General features: G+C 38.5%; 1 protein-coding gene across 2 annotated transcripts in view; it reads left to right on the top strand.

Moving 5' to 3' along the window:
• The window catches only part of TLK1 (tousled like kinase 1), a 148,447-nt gene extending 139,499 nt beyond the window's left edge, over window positions 1-8,948 (top strand). For both annotated transcript variants that reach the window (XM_056110149.1, XM_056110148.1), the window contains 3 exons: window positions 3,084-3,195; window positions 4,220-4,327; window positions 7,166-8,948. In XM_056110149.1, the coding sequence (XP_055966124.1) occupies window positions 3,084-3,195; window positions 4,220-4,327; window positions 7,166-7,342 (397 nt within the window). In that variant the 3' untranslated portion in view covers window positions 7,343-8,948. The remainder of the gene's footprint in view (window positions 1-3,083; window positions 3,196-4,219; window positions 4,328-7,165) is intronic.
• The last annotated feature ends 5,969 nt before the right edge of the window (window positions 8,949-14,917 follow it).

The raw sequence follows: 14,917 nt of genomic DNA, 5'->3' as shown, positions 1-14,917 counted from the left end.
CTATCTTTGAGATTATCTATAGGAAATCAAGAGACTACTATCATCAGTGCTCTTCTCATCTGATCTTCCCTGCAAACACCAGCAAACTGGAGGGACCAGGGAGGATGACTTGGTGTTAGTAACTAACTTCTAGCGCTTAATAGCTAGAAACCCTTAACTTGGAGAATTTGTGGATTCTCTTCTAGTTCTAGTATATTTACATAACTATAGTTATGTGAATAAAACATCTTCATAAGTATATAAGCAGTAACCACAAACTTCTAAGTTCTTCAGTTGTGGTTTTTATGGCCAAGTTTTTGTAGACCTTTGTTGATAGTACTTTGGAGATGGTTTGATATCTTCATACCTTTACATGTAAAAGAATGCCATCTCCATCAAGTTACCTAGATGCTCATGAAAACTACTTTACTGTGCATTTTCAAATTTGTTAAAATCATCGAAGTGGAGAAATTCATCAAAGTGGAGAATATACATTATTATAAAATTCCAAAACAAACTTTGTTTTCAGAATAAGTTAGTTAGCAAATGAATATCTAAAGTTTTGGGCTTTTGTGGAGTTCATGCCCAAATCATTCAGCTAATCAGTGGCTGAATAAATAGCAGTATTCCTACATGAAAAAGCCCAAAACTTTATTTTCTTTTTTAAGAAATAGATTAAAACATGCTTCTTTAAGTCTTAAAAACCCATTATATTATCAAACTAGTAAGAGTAGCATCCTGAAATTCAGTGTTTCTGTAGACTTTTTAGCAGTAAGATAGAATCCTCATAAAATTAACAAAAACAAGAATTCTTGATAGAACCCTGGACTTACATAAGCTTGAAAACCATGTTCTAAATATGGGTCTTCAGTCCCACTTCAAATGCACTATGTTGTTTCCCTCACATTGGTGGGCAGGAGACAGGCACTTACATTCTGTGCAAGAAGGGCACATATTAAATATTCCACATAAGAAGTTACATACTGTATTCCCCACTGGTTTTTTTTTTTTCTTTAGTGAAACACCATGAGGTACAGTTGTAGATTTACTATTTTTTGTGCTTGGGTTTCGATTATACAATGATCAAATACCCATCCCTCCACCAGTGCCCATTTTCCACCACCATGGATAATATCCCCCTCACCCCTATCCCCCATCCCCCCTGCCTCTGTGGCAGGGCAATCCCCTGTGTTCTCTCTCTCATTTTGGGTGTTTCCACTTTTTTTTAAGCTTAGTTTCTACTTATACAAACTTTTCTAGCTAATACTTAGTAATAAACTGGGATGTCCTTTGTAATGCTTTTCTGAGGATGAAGTTGTTTTCATTCTCAGAAGATTAAGCTATAAGTAGCACCAGATTTCTTTGGTCTCAGATGTAACCAGTTACTAAATCCTGGTGTCACCCCTCCTTAAGGGTATATGATATCTGTTACTACAATCGTTCTTCTTGTTTACCCCCTTCTACCTGTAGGGACAGTGACGCATTAGTGTTCAGGGTTCATTCTTGTTGAAGTTAGACACACACATAAAACTACACAGGGGGACCCAAGAGAAAGGACAGAGCACTTGTCTTATGGCTGACCCAGCTTCTGACACTTCATATGCTCCCTGAGCATAGTTGGGTATGCCCCTAAAATGAGCAAAAATTTATGCCAAACTGACACTGTTTAAGAAATGTTTTTGCTTGAATTGGAGGTGGGGGGCTAGAAGAATATTTCTACCAATAGCTTTAGTGGGTCTTCTTTAAGATATTTCACATATTTTTTTATAAGATACCTGTCTTTGACTGCAATTCAAGTCTTTCAGCTTATTGAATATATAACTTTGTAAAGAAAAAAGTAAATTCCAACTTAGGTATACTCTTACAGGATTTTTGGTCTAGGTGAGCCACACATCTACCTGGAGGTGTGAGATGCTTGCATCCGTGATGAATCTTTACTTACAGCCTGAGCTGACATTCATTTTTCTCTTCTTTATACTTATAAATATGGCATTTTTGAATATGCAACATAGTTCACATACTGCCTATATTTAAAACTACACAACAAATAAGAACTCTTTGACTTCTTACTTGATTATGATTTTTAGTTTGTCATACTAACCAGCAGTAAGAAGCAAGCACTTCCTGTTGGGAAGCGTCCAAGGCTTATTTAAGGTCAGGTGAGCAAGTCTAGAAGAAAAATGAGCTGGAGGGTTAGGGGAAGGCATTGAAGAAAGTAAATTGCTTTGTGTAGTGATTTTGAAAAGGTGCAGTGGGGGAGGAGAGGGTACAAATGTCACTAGATAAAGATGAGGATGCAAGAGATAGTACAGGGGTTAATTAAGTAAGGCTCCTGCCTTGCTCACAGCTGACCCAGATTCAATCCCAGCCATCACATAGTCTCCCAAGCACTTCCTAGTGAGCCCTCAGCATTACTGGGTATGACCCCAAAACCCAGAGGGAGAGGGAGAGGGGCGGGAAGAGAAGAGAGAGAATAATAAGAAAGATGAGCTCTTGGAGCCGGAGAGATAGTAAAACAGGTAGGATGCTTGCCTTGCATGCAGGTGATCTGGATTCAGTCCCTGGCATCCTTAGGGTCCCCTAAGCTCCTCTGGATGTGCCCTCCACCCCCCCACCCCAAGAAAAAAATGGGCTCAAGTGCTGTGCAGGTTAAAGAAATTGCTTGATCAGGGCTGAGAGATAGTTTCAGGGGTTAAGATTCTTACTGCCAACTCCAGTTCCAATCTCAGCACTGCAGTAAGTGCTGAACACTGCCAGATGTGTTACTACCCCACCCCAGAAAAAGTTATTAAACATTATTTTAAGAAAGAGAACTGCCTATAGTTTGAACTTGCAAAGGGATGGTACTCTAATTTCTAACAAGTTTTGATTTCTGTAGATTATATATATATATATATATATATATATATATATATAGTATACTTTATGCTTTAACTGTAGAATCAGATGGCACAAGAAATGTAAATACATTTTGTGCTTTTTGTTGATGAAAGTCCTAAGGTTTGAGTAAGGATAAAATTAGAACTCTTAAGAGTCTACACCTAGGTTTTAAGTTATAGCTGCTGACATTATCCTTCCCTTTCTCTCTCCCCCATAAACAATAGGTATTTACCTCCTGAGTGTTTTGTAGTTGGAAAAGAGCCACCAAAGATTTCCAACAAGGTTGATGTCTGGTCAGTTGGAGTGATCTTCTTTCAGTGTCTGTATGGTAGAAAGGTAAGTTAAAGTACAGAATACACAAGACTTAGTAAATTAAGTTGAATTTTACTATTAAATGCAAAATGTTATCAGCAAGTAAATCCTGCTTCTTCCTGCTTCTTGTGTTTTTTTGTTTGGTGGCCACACCCAATTCCATGCTTGGGGACCATGCAGTGCCAAAGATCAGACCCTTATCGCAAAGCTGTGTGTTAGAAGCTCATTGCCTCTTTTATTTTACAGAAGTTGCTGTCAGTAGTGCTAATCTTTGGGTTTGTTTTGAATCAGGATGAGATACACAAAGCTGATAATTATCAGTGATCAGGTTTCAGTTCCATCGCCCATCCCTCACCTGTATAATTTGCCCCCCCCCACACACACACCCCAGCCTGCCTGCCTCTATATAGTAGGCACCCCTCTCTCTCTCTCTCTCTCTCTCTCTCTCTCTCTCTCTCTCTCTCTCTCTCTCCTCCCCCCCCCCCCTTTTGAGTATTATGGTTTGCAATACAGATACAGGGCTACTTTTTTTTCTTTTTATTATTCTTCAATCTCTGTATTTCCTCACATCTCCTTCTCCCACCCCTCATGTTTCTATAGTTTTTTCTAGCTGTGCTTCCTCAAGATGATGCCGTCAAACTTAGTCTTAATTCTCCCCAACCTCTATATTGTCATCAGACCTAGGATTTTCTACTACTTGTTGACAGTGTTTCTGCCGTGTTTAAATATTAGTTAATTGGGTTTTCTTAGCATGCTCTCAGTTGATAACCTTTTTTCTATGATACTGTATCCCAACATCCGAGTAACAGAAGTTAGATGGGGGTGGGGGTGTGGTCGAGGTGAAGTGGATCTCCCAGGAAGAATCATGCCTTAGGCCATCAGTACCTGGAATCAAACCTGGGTATCATATCTGCCAGAAATGCGGCCATTTGTTGTTTCCCTTGGATAAGATTTTCTTAAATAACACAGTCATATCTTAGAAATTCATTGACAGGATCTGCTTAAGTATTTTATGAACTAATTTTACTGACATTTTCATTATTTTTAGCCATTTGGTCACAATCAGTCTCAACAAGACATTCTTCAAGAAAATACAATATTAAAAGCCACAGAAGTCCAGTTCCCTGTAAAACCAGTTGTAAGCAGTGAAGCAAAGGTATAAATATTTGTAAATAATTTTCATGAGATAAATGTATGTCATAAATGTATTTAAAATGAAGTATGTATTAACAAGAAAATAAAGGGGATTATTGTAGGGAAAATCTGTAATGGGAGGCTAGTAATTGAAGAAAAATGAGCTGGAGGGTTAGAGGAAGGCATTGAAGAAAGTGAAGAAGTTACTAAGTGAATGGGAGTTACTTAGGCCTTTAGTTGTGATAGTTTTCATCTATCAAAGACCCAAATTTGGTCTCTATCTTTAGACTAGTTTATTTTGAAAATCGGGGAAACAACAAGATCTGGGCACATCATCTCTTTATAAACTTGTTAATGCTGAGGAATTGGTGCAAGAGAGATAGCACAGTGGGCAGAGTGCTTGTCTTGCATGCAGCTGACCCTGGTTTGATTCCCCAGCACCACATACGAACCCTGCCAGGAGTGATATTAAAAACAGATCCAGGAGTAAGGCCTGAGCACAGCCAGGTGTGGCCCAAAAACAACAACAGAAATCCTGAGACATTTGCAAAATATACCATCTATTTGGTGCTTTCTGTATACCAAGCATACTGATACAATGGCAATGGTATATGGTGTATTTTGTTGCTCTTATTCCCCTTTTACAAAGTAAAAAAAGATCAGTAACCCTTTAGCCTTATTTAGAATCTTGGCAGCTCATAAATAGCAGAATTTTGGTTCAAAGTGCCCAGTTTGTTTGTTTTGACCTTCCAGGCAATTCTCAGTGTCACTCCTAGCAGTACTTTCCAAACCTGCAAAGTAGTTCAGTGCTAGGGCCCAAAGTTGAGGAGCTGCTGGTGGAGAGAAGAGTCTGTATATGTGTGATACCAGGATTCAGACTCACCCAGCACATGCAAGGCTTGTGCCATTCATTGAGCCATTCCCTTGACCTGTGCTCTAGCTCTTGATAAAACTGTTATATCTTCCTTAGCGCTGCTTACTTACAGCAGTTTGAGTTAAGGCTGCCTTGTTAGTATCTAATTAATGACAGTTTTCAATAAACCTTCACACTGAACTTTTTCATATTTGTATTTTGTTATACTGATCATGAAACTTACTTTGTGATGTCGATTCTCACTTAATAGTCTGAGCTGGTGAGTATAATTTTTAGGTAATACAGTTTCTAGATTCTTAGAGCATATAAGTAGATGCTGCACCTGGATGAACATCATTGTACTCTGGATATTGTGTTTACACATAGTTCAGCTCAGTTTCTTCCATATATTTAATGGCTTTTTCAAAGACTTCTGGAAGATTTTTTATAAAGAAAAACATGGCTTCTTTGTTTTGCTTGGGGACTGAGCATCACAGCTGGTGGTGCTTAGGGCTGACTCTTGGCTCTGCACACAAGATCACTTCTGGCAGGACTCAAGGAACCATACGGGACGCTGGGGATTAAACCATAGTCAGCTGTGAGGAAGGCAAGCACCTTACCCGCTGTACTGTTGGTCCTGCCCAACCTGACTCCTTTTAAAAGATCTTGGTGTCTGGATTTTGTCTTCCCTTTCTGTTCATGCAGTGAGTTAGAACAGAACTTGATACAGTCCATGCAAGAACTTTATAAAGTCTGACAAAAAATGGGCATGGGCGTAATTTACCAAAGAGAAACTCCATTTATTTATCCCTGGTTCTAGACACCTCAGAGGTGTCATAGTCATGTTCTTGAGACCTGGAAAGACTGGTATAGTGACATTTGCTTGTTTTCATATAATCTCCTTTCACTACAGGATATACTTTTGCCAAATAATCTCTTCTCACCTGCTATGGGCTTCTTTAAGTGTATTCCCTCCTTGTTACATAATGTTGCTTTTGGTAGCTTTTCATCCTGTAAAACATGTTATTTCCTCTTTTCAGCATATTATTTCCTCTTGATTTTTTCCATCTTTTTGATCATGCTAATATATAAGACCTAAAGGATTAAAAAGATTGAATGTTAATAAGCTAAATGTTGATTACTGGTAGAGAAAATATTTTAATGCGTTTTCAGCAAAGAAAAATATTAGTTAACAGTATGTGATTAAACTTGAATTTATATTATGTATCTTAGTACATGAATTTATGTGGAACTTGAGAATTTCAGGACAAACTAAACATTTTATCTTGCAGTGGATTGAAAAAGCAGATGCAAACATAATCTTTTATTTCATTTATATAAAGTTCAAACCAAGCAAAATTCACTTGTTGTAGAAGTTAAAGTCAGTGATACTTCAGTTAAACCCAGATCCAGTGCATAGAAAGGATCAGGAGCTTTTTCTGCTGAAGTTCATTTTCTTGATCTAGTTGCAGTTCATTTTATCCTGTATATTTATGATTTGTGTGCCTTTTTTAGTTCATTTTGACCTTATAAACCAGTTTAAGAAGGGGGGGGGTGGATAGTGATGCCATTAGCGTTTTCAGAGTGTAATCTTGAATACTAATAGATGTCCCTTTCATTGAAAGATAGTTTTTATGCTTAGTAGGAAGAAAACATGGCTAAATACAATATTCCCTTTGGCCAAACTGAACTATCTTAAAAAATTAACTTTAACTATCTTAAAAAATTTAAGAGAAAGAATTTTGTAAATTTTGTAAAATTATGTAAGCAGAAATGTAGATTCAGCGATACGTTTATATAGTTGTAATAATTTAGACTAAAAATAAATTCTATAGGGGCTGGGACTTAAATTTGGAATGAAAATTTTATTGCTGCAGGGAGATAAAATACTGAATTTCATTTGTTTGGCAGTTCAAGTCTTATTTTCTTAAGTCTGCTTATCTATATGATTCACTTGATTACTTTTTAAAAGGGAAAGATAATTCTGATTGCTGACTTCTCTTTAAGGCCTTTATAAGACGCTGTTTGGCATACCGAAAAGAAGATCGCTTTGATGTACACCAATTGGCAAGTGACCCATACCTTCTCCCGCACATGAGAAGATCCAATTCTTCAGGAAACTTACACATGGTCGGGCTGACAGCATCCCCTACACCTCCTTCTTCAAGCATAATTACTTACTGACTCTCCTTCAAATTGGCATGATACCTTTGAATTGCTTCCAGATGTATACTTGAGTTTGAGAACATTTTGAGTGGGTTTTTGTTGTTGTTGTTGTTGTTGTTGTTTTCATTTTTACAGAGGACGTGGTTGAGAACTGAAGTTCTTCATAATAGCATCATTGGGTATGAGATGGATCATGGACAATGAATAAATATACTTTTGACTATACCTTTGAGCAATGACTGCCTGTTGTACAAAAACAGGAAGACCTTGTTGAAGAAGAAAAATTATTTCTTTGGGAAAATACTGTAAATAACGTTTATAATACATTTGGTTGATGTTAGAGAGTTCTAATATGAAGGAAGGGTAGTTTTTCATTATTTAAAAACACATTTAAAAAAATGAGACATTTCTAACATAAGAACTATAGTGCCTGGATACATTCTTCAGCATTCGGCAGTTAATCTGCTGAAACCAAAGTAAGAACTGAATGACAGTGAAAGTTGTATTTTATAGAAATAGAATGTGAGAGTTAGAATCCTTGGACAAAATTAGACTTTGTCATTTGCCTGTTCCGGCTTTTACCAAGTTGTACCTCGAAACCACATGTCCGTTTTCCTCACTGGTTATGTAATGGGAGAGCTACTCCTACATACTTTACACCTTGGACAAAATGAGCTGCTTGTTTTGAAATCAGTTGAATCCACTAAATTGTAATATCTCCAGTGCTTTCAACAGATACTTTTCTTTTATCACCAGGCCTTGTTCATTATAACAAATGACAGTATGTAACCAAATGTAGACCAGTTCTATGCAGGATAATGAAATTCCCTTCTAGCTCTATTGTAAATTGTTGTACAGATGTCATAATTTCAATTACCAAGTTTCAGCAGCCTATTCTTGTATAAATGTTTAAAAATATGGCTTTTCTAATTGGATATTGTATTTTTTTTAAGTCTTCTTGAAGGCGCTTTAATTGCTGCTAAATGATGTTGCTTCTTTGCTAATCAGTGACCTCCTTAAAGGTGCAAGTTGACTGTACATCATAGAGAGATAGGAAAAGCAGGCATTTACTTATTAACAATCACAGCATGTAAAAATGAGCCATGTGGGGCATAGAGATTTCTCTAAGTCAGTTCCTTGGGTTCTAGGACTCCAGAGTACATATGTACTAGATTTATAAATCATTTATGGTTATACTACGTCCTAGAAGATACCAAGCAAGGTGGGATGGCGGTCCTATAAAAACAAATTTCTTGTGGTTTGTACAGATTTGTTAAAATGTGAACATTTTCTAACTGCCCTGTATGGTAGAAATCATTTTTCAGGATTCTGTATTCCACTCCTGTGAGGATCTCTCTTCACTGTCACAGTCATAATACTGAACTCATATATATATATATATATATATATATATATATGTTGTACATGCTGCCAAGAAAAGGAGGTTGTGCTCGCCACAGATTCTCTTTAATGTTGTACAGTTGAACTTAGGCTCTTATTTCTGATGTTACAAGCCATTTTGTGTTTTTTTTTTATTGTACATAGACACATTGTCTCTTTACGATGCTGCTGAAATTGTAGAGAATGTAGCCAAAACAGTAATAAAACAATGAGTAATAAACAATGACAGTTAAAATTTAAAGACTGAAAATTACATTCAAATGGAGCTTTCAAGATTTAGGCTACTGATTGATATGGCTCCTTTAAAGAATCTGTTGAATATACTTCTTTTGAAGTATATTTTAAGAATTGATAAACTATTAAACTAAACCTAATAAAGTGTGAATGCCTGCTTTGCATAGGGGAGGTCCAGACTCAGTTCCCCAAAACCAAAACAAAAAATAGTTCTGCTATTTTTACTGTCTAATCCTGGGTGACACTAACAGGAGTGAATTAAAGGATATACTCGGTAGAGTGAGGGGGAAATCCTAATTTAAAAAAAAAATCATTGACACAGTAATGAAATGATAGCTTTAGGTAATGCCCAAAATTTTCAAATTTCATTCAATTTTCACCTTTCTGAATCAAAGTACTATGTGTTTCATAATAAACCTGAATTAAAAGAATATGCCCAGTTTCATTAAATTCTGGTGAGCTATTATGTCGACATGTAAATTTAATATGAGGTTGAATAGTCTCAAAAACCAGAAAAGGAAAATCCCATAAAATGGCACTCCTTTTCCTTACCTAGATTTACAGTAATCAAAGCAGTACAGATGATTCAACTTACAGGCCAACCCTTCCTCCTCAAGTTTTTCTTTTAAAATGCTATAAAGTTTCCAATAAATAATATACCAGTAACCCAGCAAGTTAAAAATAGCTAATTGAATAATTATCTTCTCGTGGGAATTGGTCTTTATCACCAAATAATTTCAGTCACTGACAATCTGATTCAATATCTTTTGAAGCTTAAATTGGTTTTTCTGGACTTAAGAATTTTGTCCTCAGAATTTAATAAAGCATATCTTAATCTCTGAGATAATAGCAAAGGTCTTACCTCCCTTTAAAAGTTAGCAATGATACAAGGAAATACATACAGGTTTTCGCAACTTTTTTAAATCATTTTTGATGCGAATTAACTACGTGTATGTGTGTGTGTGTGTGCGCGTGCGCGCACACAAGCGCGAGCATGCGAGTGTGAGTGTAAGTGGATGGGAGGAAGTGTAGAAAACACCTCAATAAGTTAGAGATTGATTAGGTACTTTTTTTAAAAAAAAAAAACTTGGTCTAATATTTTTCTTACTGACTCCCTTCCCCTTCTAAAAATGAACTTTTCCATCTTTCCATTTAAGCGCATCATAAAATGTGAACAAATAATTCTACAAATACCTCATTACATTAAGCCAAACGGTTGAGTCTCAGTGAAACATTTTAAGGAGGGTATTGTGTGTGTTTCACTACTCATTGTTACTTACTAAATGCAATAATGTTTTACCATCAGGTATTACAAGCTGTTTTACTGCTAATGTAGGCTATCTGTATCCTTTTAGAGTGCTACTCTTAGAATTTAATTATACTGCTGTATTGTGGTGTTTTCCCCTTGGGGACAGGGAGGTAGGGTATTGCCAGAAATTTCAGGGCCTGTTCCCAGCAGAGCTACTGGGGATTAAACCTGGGCTTCCCACGTGCAAAGCATGAACTCAGCACATTAAGCTCTTCTCTGGTCTTGATTTGTCTTTAAAAAGATAGCCCTCCTTATACCTTTAAAATTATACTAGCAGACCTTTCTCTGAACCTACCTTAAATCTTGACATTATGTGATAGTTTTCCAAAACTATAATCATGAAGTCTCTATCACCTAGCTTTTATCAAGATATTTCTGTGACTAATAATTAGTATTGATTCTATAGAATTAAAACAAAAACTAGAATTTTAATTCTAGTATCTGAAATTAAGAAATCTGGCATCAGTTTTAGAATTTATATAACTTACCAGTTAATTTTAATTAGCTTTTATTTTCCTAAAACACATTTCGTCTCCACGTATATACCACCACCCCTTCTCGCCACTGTCCCTTCCCTCTCACTTTTCTCTTTCAAGGATTTTAATTTCAGTTTTTATCTCTCAAAAATTTTATTACTGAGTAACTATGTGTAAACCAACTTCAAAAGTTGGCAAAAGAGAGGTCAGGAATAAGGTTCAAGGAGTTGAATGCATGCTAAGCATGTGGAAGGCCTGGTTCAGTCTGGCACCTTGTGATCCCCTGAAGAGTCACCTGTGTGACCCCCTGGCACCACTGGATGTGATTAGAAGAACTAGAAAGGACAGCACAATAGCTGGAGGGAAAGTTTAATGGACTGAGCATATACTTTGTATGTGGGAACCTGGGATTCAAGCCCATGTACCGTATGGTTCCAAGAGTGCAGAGCCAGGAGTGGCCCCTGACAATAAATGGGTATCGCTTCCCCATCAAAAGCCCCGGCTTAAACAGTAGGAATTCAGTGGGCCAGAGAAGCTTATGGCTTTACTTGCAGACCTGGTTCAGTCTCTGGCACCTCAGGATACCTGAATCATTAGCAGTGTGTGTGACCAAGAGAAAACAGCACAAGAATTTGTTATTGGGCCTGCAGTTCACGGTGTTCACCTGGAAATCTCACTTAAAATCTAGTATATACTAGTTAGCTACATACGTAGGACTTTTTAAAAATTCGCACACTGTACTGTTTAACTAAAAACCTAACATCTCGGAGACTAGGGATGTGACTGAAGTGACAGAGCACACGCCTTGCTTGTATGAGGCCCTGAATTCAATCCCTGGGACCACATGGCCCCAGCAACAGGGCAGAACCTTATATTTGGAAACCAGATTCTTTGGGTTCAGATGCCAGCTGCCAGTGACTACCTGTGTTTCAGGATCCTCATCTGAAAGAGATGAGCACCTTGCTAACAGAATACTTGTGAGAAATAAATGATGTGATGCATAAATCACTTAGAACCATGTCCTGTGAGTTGTGAACACTAATGAGCTGCTGTTATCATTGTTTTTAAGATTATTCTGTTGTTTTTATTCTATATGTTAGCTGCATCCTGTCTTGCTACCTATGATGATTTAAGTCCTTTCAGAAATCACTTTTATAGCACCTGACTCAGATTTCAAAACAGTTGTGATTTAGGTTACCTGAAAATGGAAGGTAAGAAAGTACAGCAATTTAGAACAAAGCTCTTAGCTCCTTGTATAAGCTCTAATAGTGAAAAAAAGTCACATCATGAGCATATATGCTGTTTCAGAAGAAGCATTTCTACCATGCTCTCCAAAGTTTCCCTTGCACTAAACCAAAGTAGTAGAATGGATAAAGAAATTAGACAGCATAGCTAGACAAAACTATAGCATCAAAACCTAAGCACAGCTTTTGGTATTCTACACCTCGGTGTTGTTCCCCCCCACCACCACCACTCCCACACACACACAGACACATACCCCTGTCACTCTACCTCTCCCTCTTATGGGAAGCCCCAAGTTCAATTCCTGGCACGTGATTCTTCACCAGCAATCCCTGGTGGCCACCAGCATCTTTGAACCTGAGTTATACCACATACCAGGCCCAAGTGCTGAATATTTTTGTCCACACAGCCAGACTAAGTATTAGCAGTACTGGCCCCCAGGGTCTCTAAGCACTATTTGTGAGACCCTGTAAGATGATTTTATTTTTAAAAAAAATAACATGGTTTCAATTATAGTTTTTCAGAGTTGACACAGGACAGTATAAATGATTATCACCATAAAAGAACACATCTGCAGGCCAGAGTTATAGTGCAGTGGATAAGGCAGTTGCACACAGCTGACCTGGGTTTGATTCCCAACATCCCATATGGTCCCACATGCATCACCAGGAGTAACCCCTGAGGCCCCCCAAAACAAACAAACACACATTTAAAACAATCTTGGGACTATTTGCAACAAACCACTTTTGTTTTCACATTTTTATTGTTCTTAAGTCAAAGATTAGCTCTCATATGCCAGCATCTTTCCTCACCTTCCAACCACTTTTGTGCACCAAGGCATATGACTTAACTTCTCCCTGTAATGAGCCAAGTTGGTCCTTATTAAATAATTTTTCTCAAAAGACAGTTCCAGGGCCTGAGAGATAGTTGACAGGGTGTTTTCCTTGCATAGACTTCTATGTCTGCTGAAATTGCCTGTTTCTGGTATTCCAACAGCAAGCTCACCAAAACCTTGACTTCCTTCAGTCTGCATGCAGGGATGGGGGAGGTGGCCCTGAGTTTGATCCCTGGCACCATGACTCCAATCCCATGCATCACGTGTTAGCCCCAAGGGCTTCCAAGCACCACTTGAGCACAATTCACAAGCCCACACCTCTATATAGTATGGCTTTGAGACCCATCTGAGGGTAGCTCTAAGGATTTGGGATTTTTGAGGGTCACACCCAGTGATGCTCAGGGGTTACTCCTGTTGGTGCTTGGGGAAACAGATGGTGGGGGTTGAACCTGGGTCACCTGCATGCAAGGTAAACACCCTACCCACTGTACTATCACTTTGACCACTATATTTGTAATTAATTTTTTTTTGCTTTTTTGGGTCACACCCGGCGATGCACAGGGGTTACTCCTGGCTCATATACTCAGGAATTACTCCTGGCGGTGCTCGGGGGACTATTTGGGATGCTGGAAATCAAACCCGGGTCGGCTGCGTGCAAGGCAAATACCCTACCTGCTGTGCTATCGCTCCAGCCCCTGTAATTAAATTTTTTTTTGTTTTCATAACCATATACTTTGAATAAGCAGTAGATGTGTGTAGCCAACAGTCCACTGTCCTTAGTGATGTATGTGGTATGTTTGAATTAAGTTCTATGACATGATCAGGGGGTGTGAACACACAATTGCTGGAAAAATGACAGACATTAAATTAGGTATTGAAATGACCTGATCCAAAGAATGACTTTCTAAGTATTGGTCATTTTGAATGTTCAAAATAGTGGTAGAACATTTCTTTGTCTGCTAATAACCAAATCTACTTTTTTTTTTTGGTTTTGGGGCCACACCTGGCAGTACTCAGGGTTTATTCCTGCCTCTTTAGTGGTGGTGCTCAGGGAAACCAAGTGGGTCGGTTGCATGCAAGGCAAGCACCTTATCCACGGTACTGTTACTCTTTCCCAAATCCATTGCTTTTTAAGGGAGGCATTAAGGATGAGGATAAAAGTGGGGAAAGGAAAATCAAAACTTGACTTTGTCACTGGCAGTTATGACTTGAGAGAGATCACTGCCTCTAGGCCTACTTTTTACATCTGTAATTGCCTTTGAGTCACCTTGTGCCAGGGACAGACTCAAAAGCATCTTCAGCTATCACAGCCTGGGCCCCTACCAACTAGGACATGGAATGGCCGTGGAGTAGAAGGGAGGGTCAAAGGCTTCTGGGTCATTTGGGCACGGCTGAGGTAGGCATGAGAGCAGTTGGAATGGGCATCCTGAGCCTGCAGAGAGCCATCGTCAATGTGGAAGTGCTTCTCTATTCTAACAGTATGTTCCCTGCCTGTGTGCAGTGATGGAGGGAGACTCAGGCGTCTCTCCTCCACACAACTCTGGGAAGGCTACATGTCCAGGCAGCCGCGTGTCTAAGACCCAATCCCTATCCGCAGAATTCCACTTTGTAAGTAGCACTGTCGTCCCGTTGTTCAACAACTTGCTCGAGCAGGCACCAGCAACATCTTCATTGTGAGACTTGTTAGCCGTTTTGGCATATCGAATGCGTCATGGACAGCTTGCCATGCTTTGCCGTGTGGGTGGGATACTCAGTAGCTTGCCGTGCTCTCCAAAAGGGGCGGAGGAATTGAACCCAGTTCGGCCACATGCAAGGCAAAAGCCATACCGGCTGTGCTATTGCTCCACCTTGTGAGTAGCAAGATTATATACAAGCCACTGTGACTGGTGACACCACAGTGACCTGCGTTTGTGTAAAATTACTGTTTCTTTGTGACTGAATTTTAACCATTGTAATAGTTTATTTTTATTCCTTTGAGCCTCACAGATCTGGGATATAGCTATTCATGCATATTAGTAAAAAGCTTTGTAAGAAATTAAGCTTGCGTCATAGTTAACCACAAAAGTGTATGATATACAATAATGGGGGGAGGGGAC

Source organism: Sorex fumeus, unplaced genomic scaffold (assembly GCF_029834395.1).
Source record: "Sorex fumeus unplaced genomic scaffold, SorFum_2.1 ptg000009l, whole genome shotgun sequence".
Lineage (NCBI taxonomy): Eukaryota > Metazoa > Chordata > Mammalia > Eulipotyphla > Soricidae > Sorex > Sorex fumeus.
The sequence above is the reverse complement of the archived record's forward strand: the minus strand, read 5'-3'. Positions and strand labels throughout refer to the sequence as shown.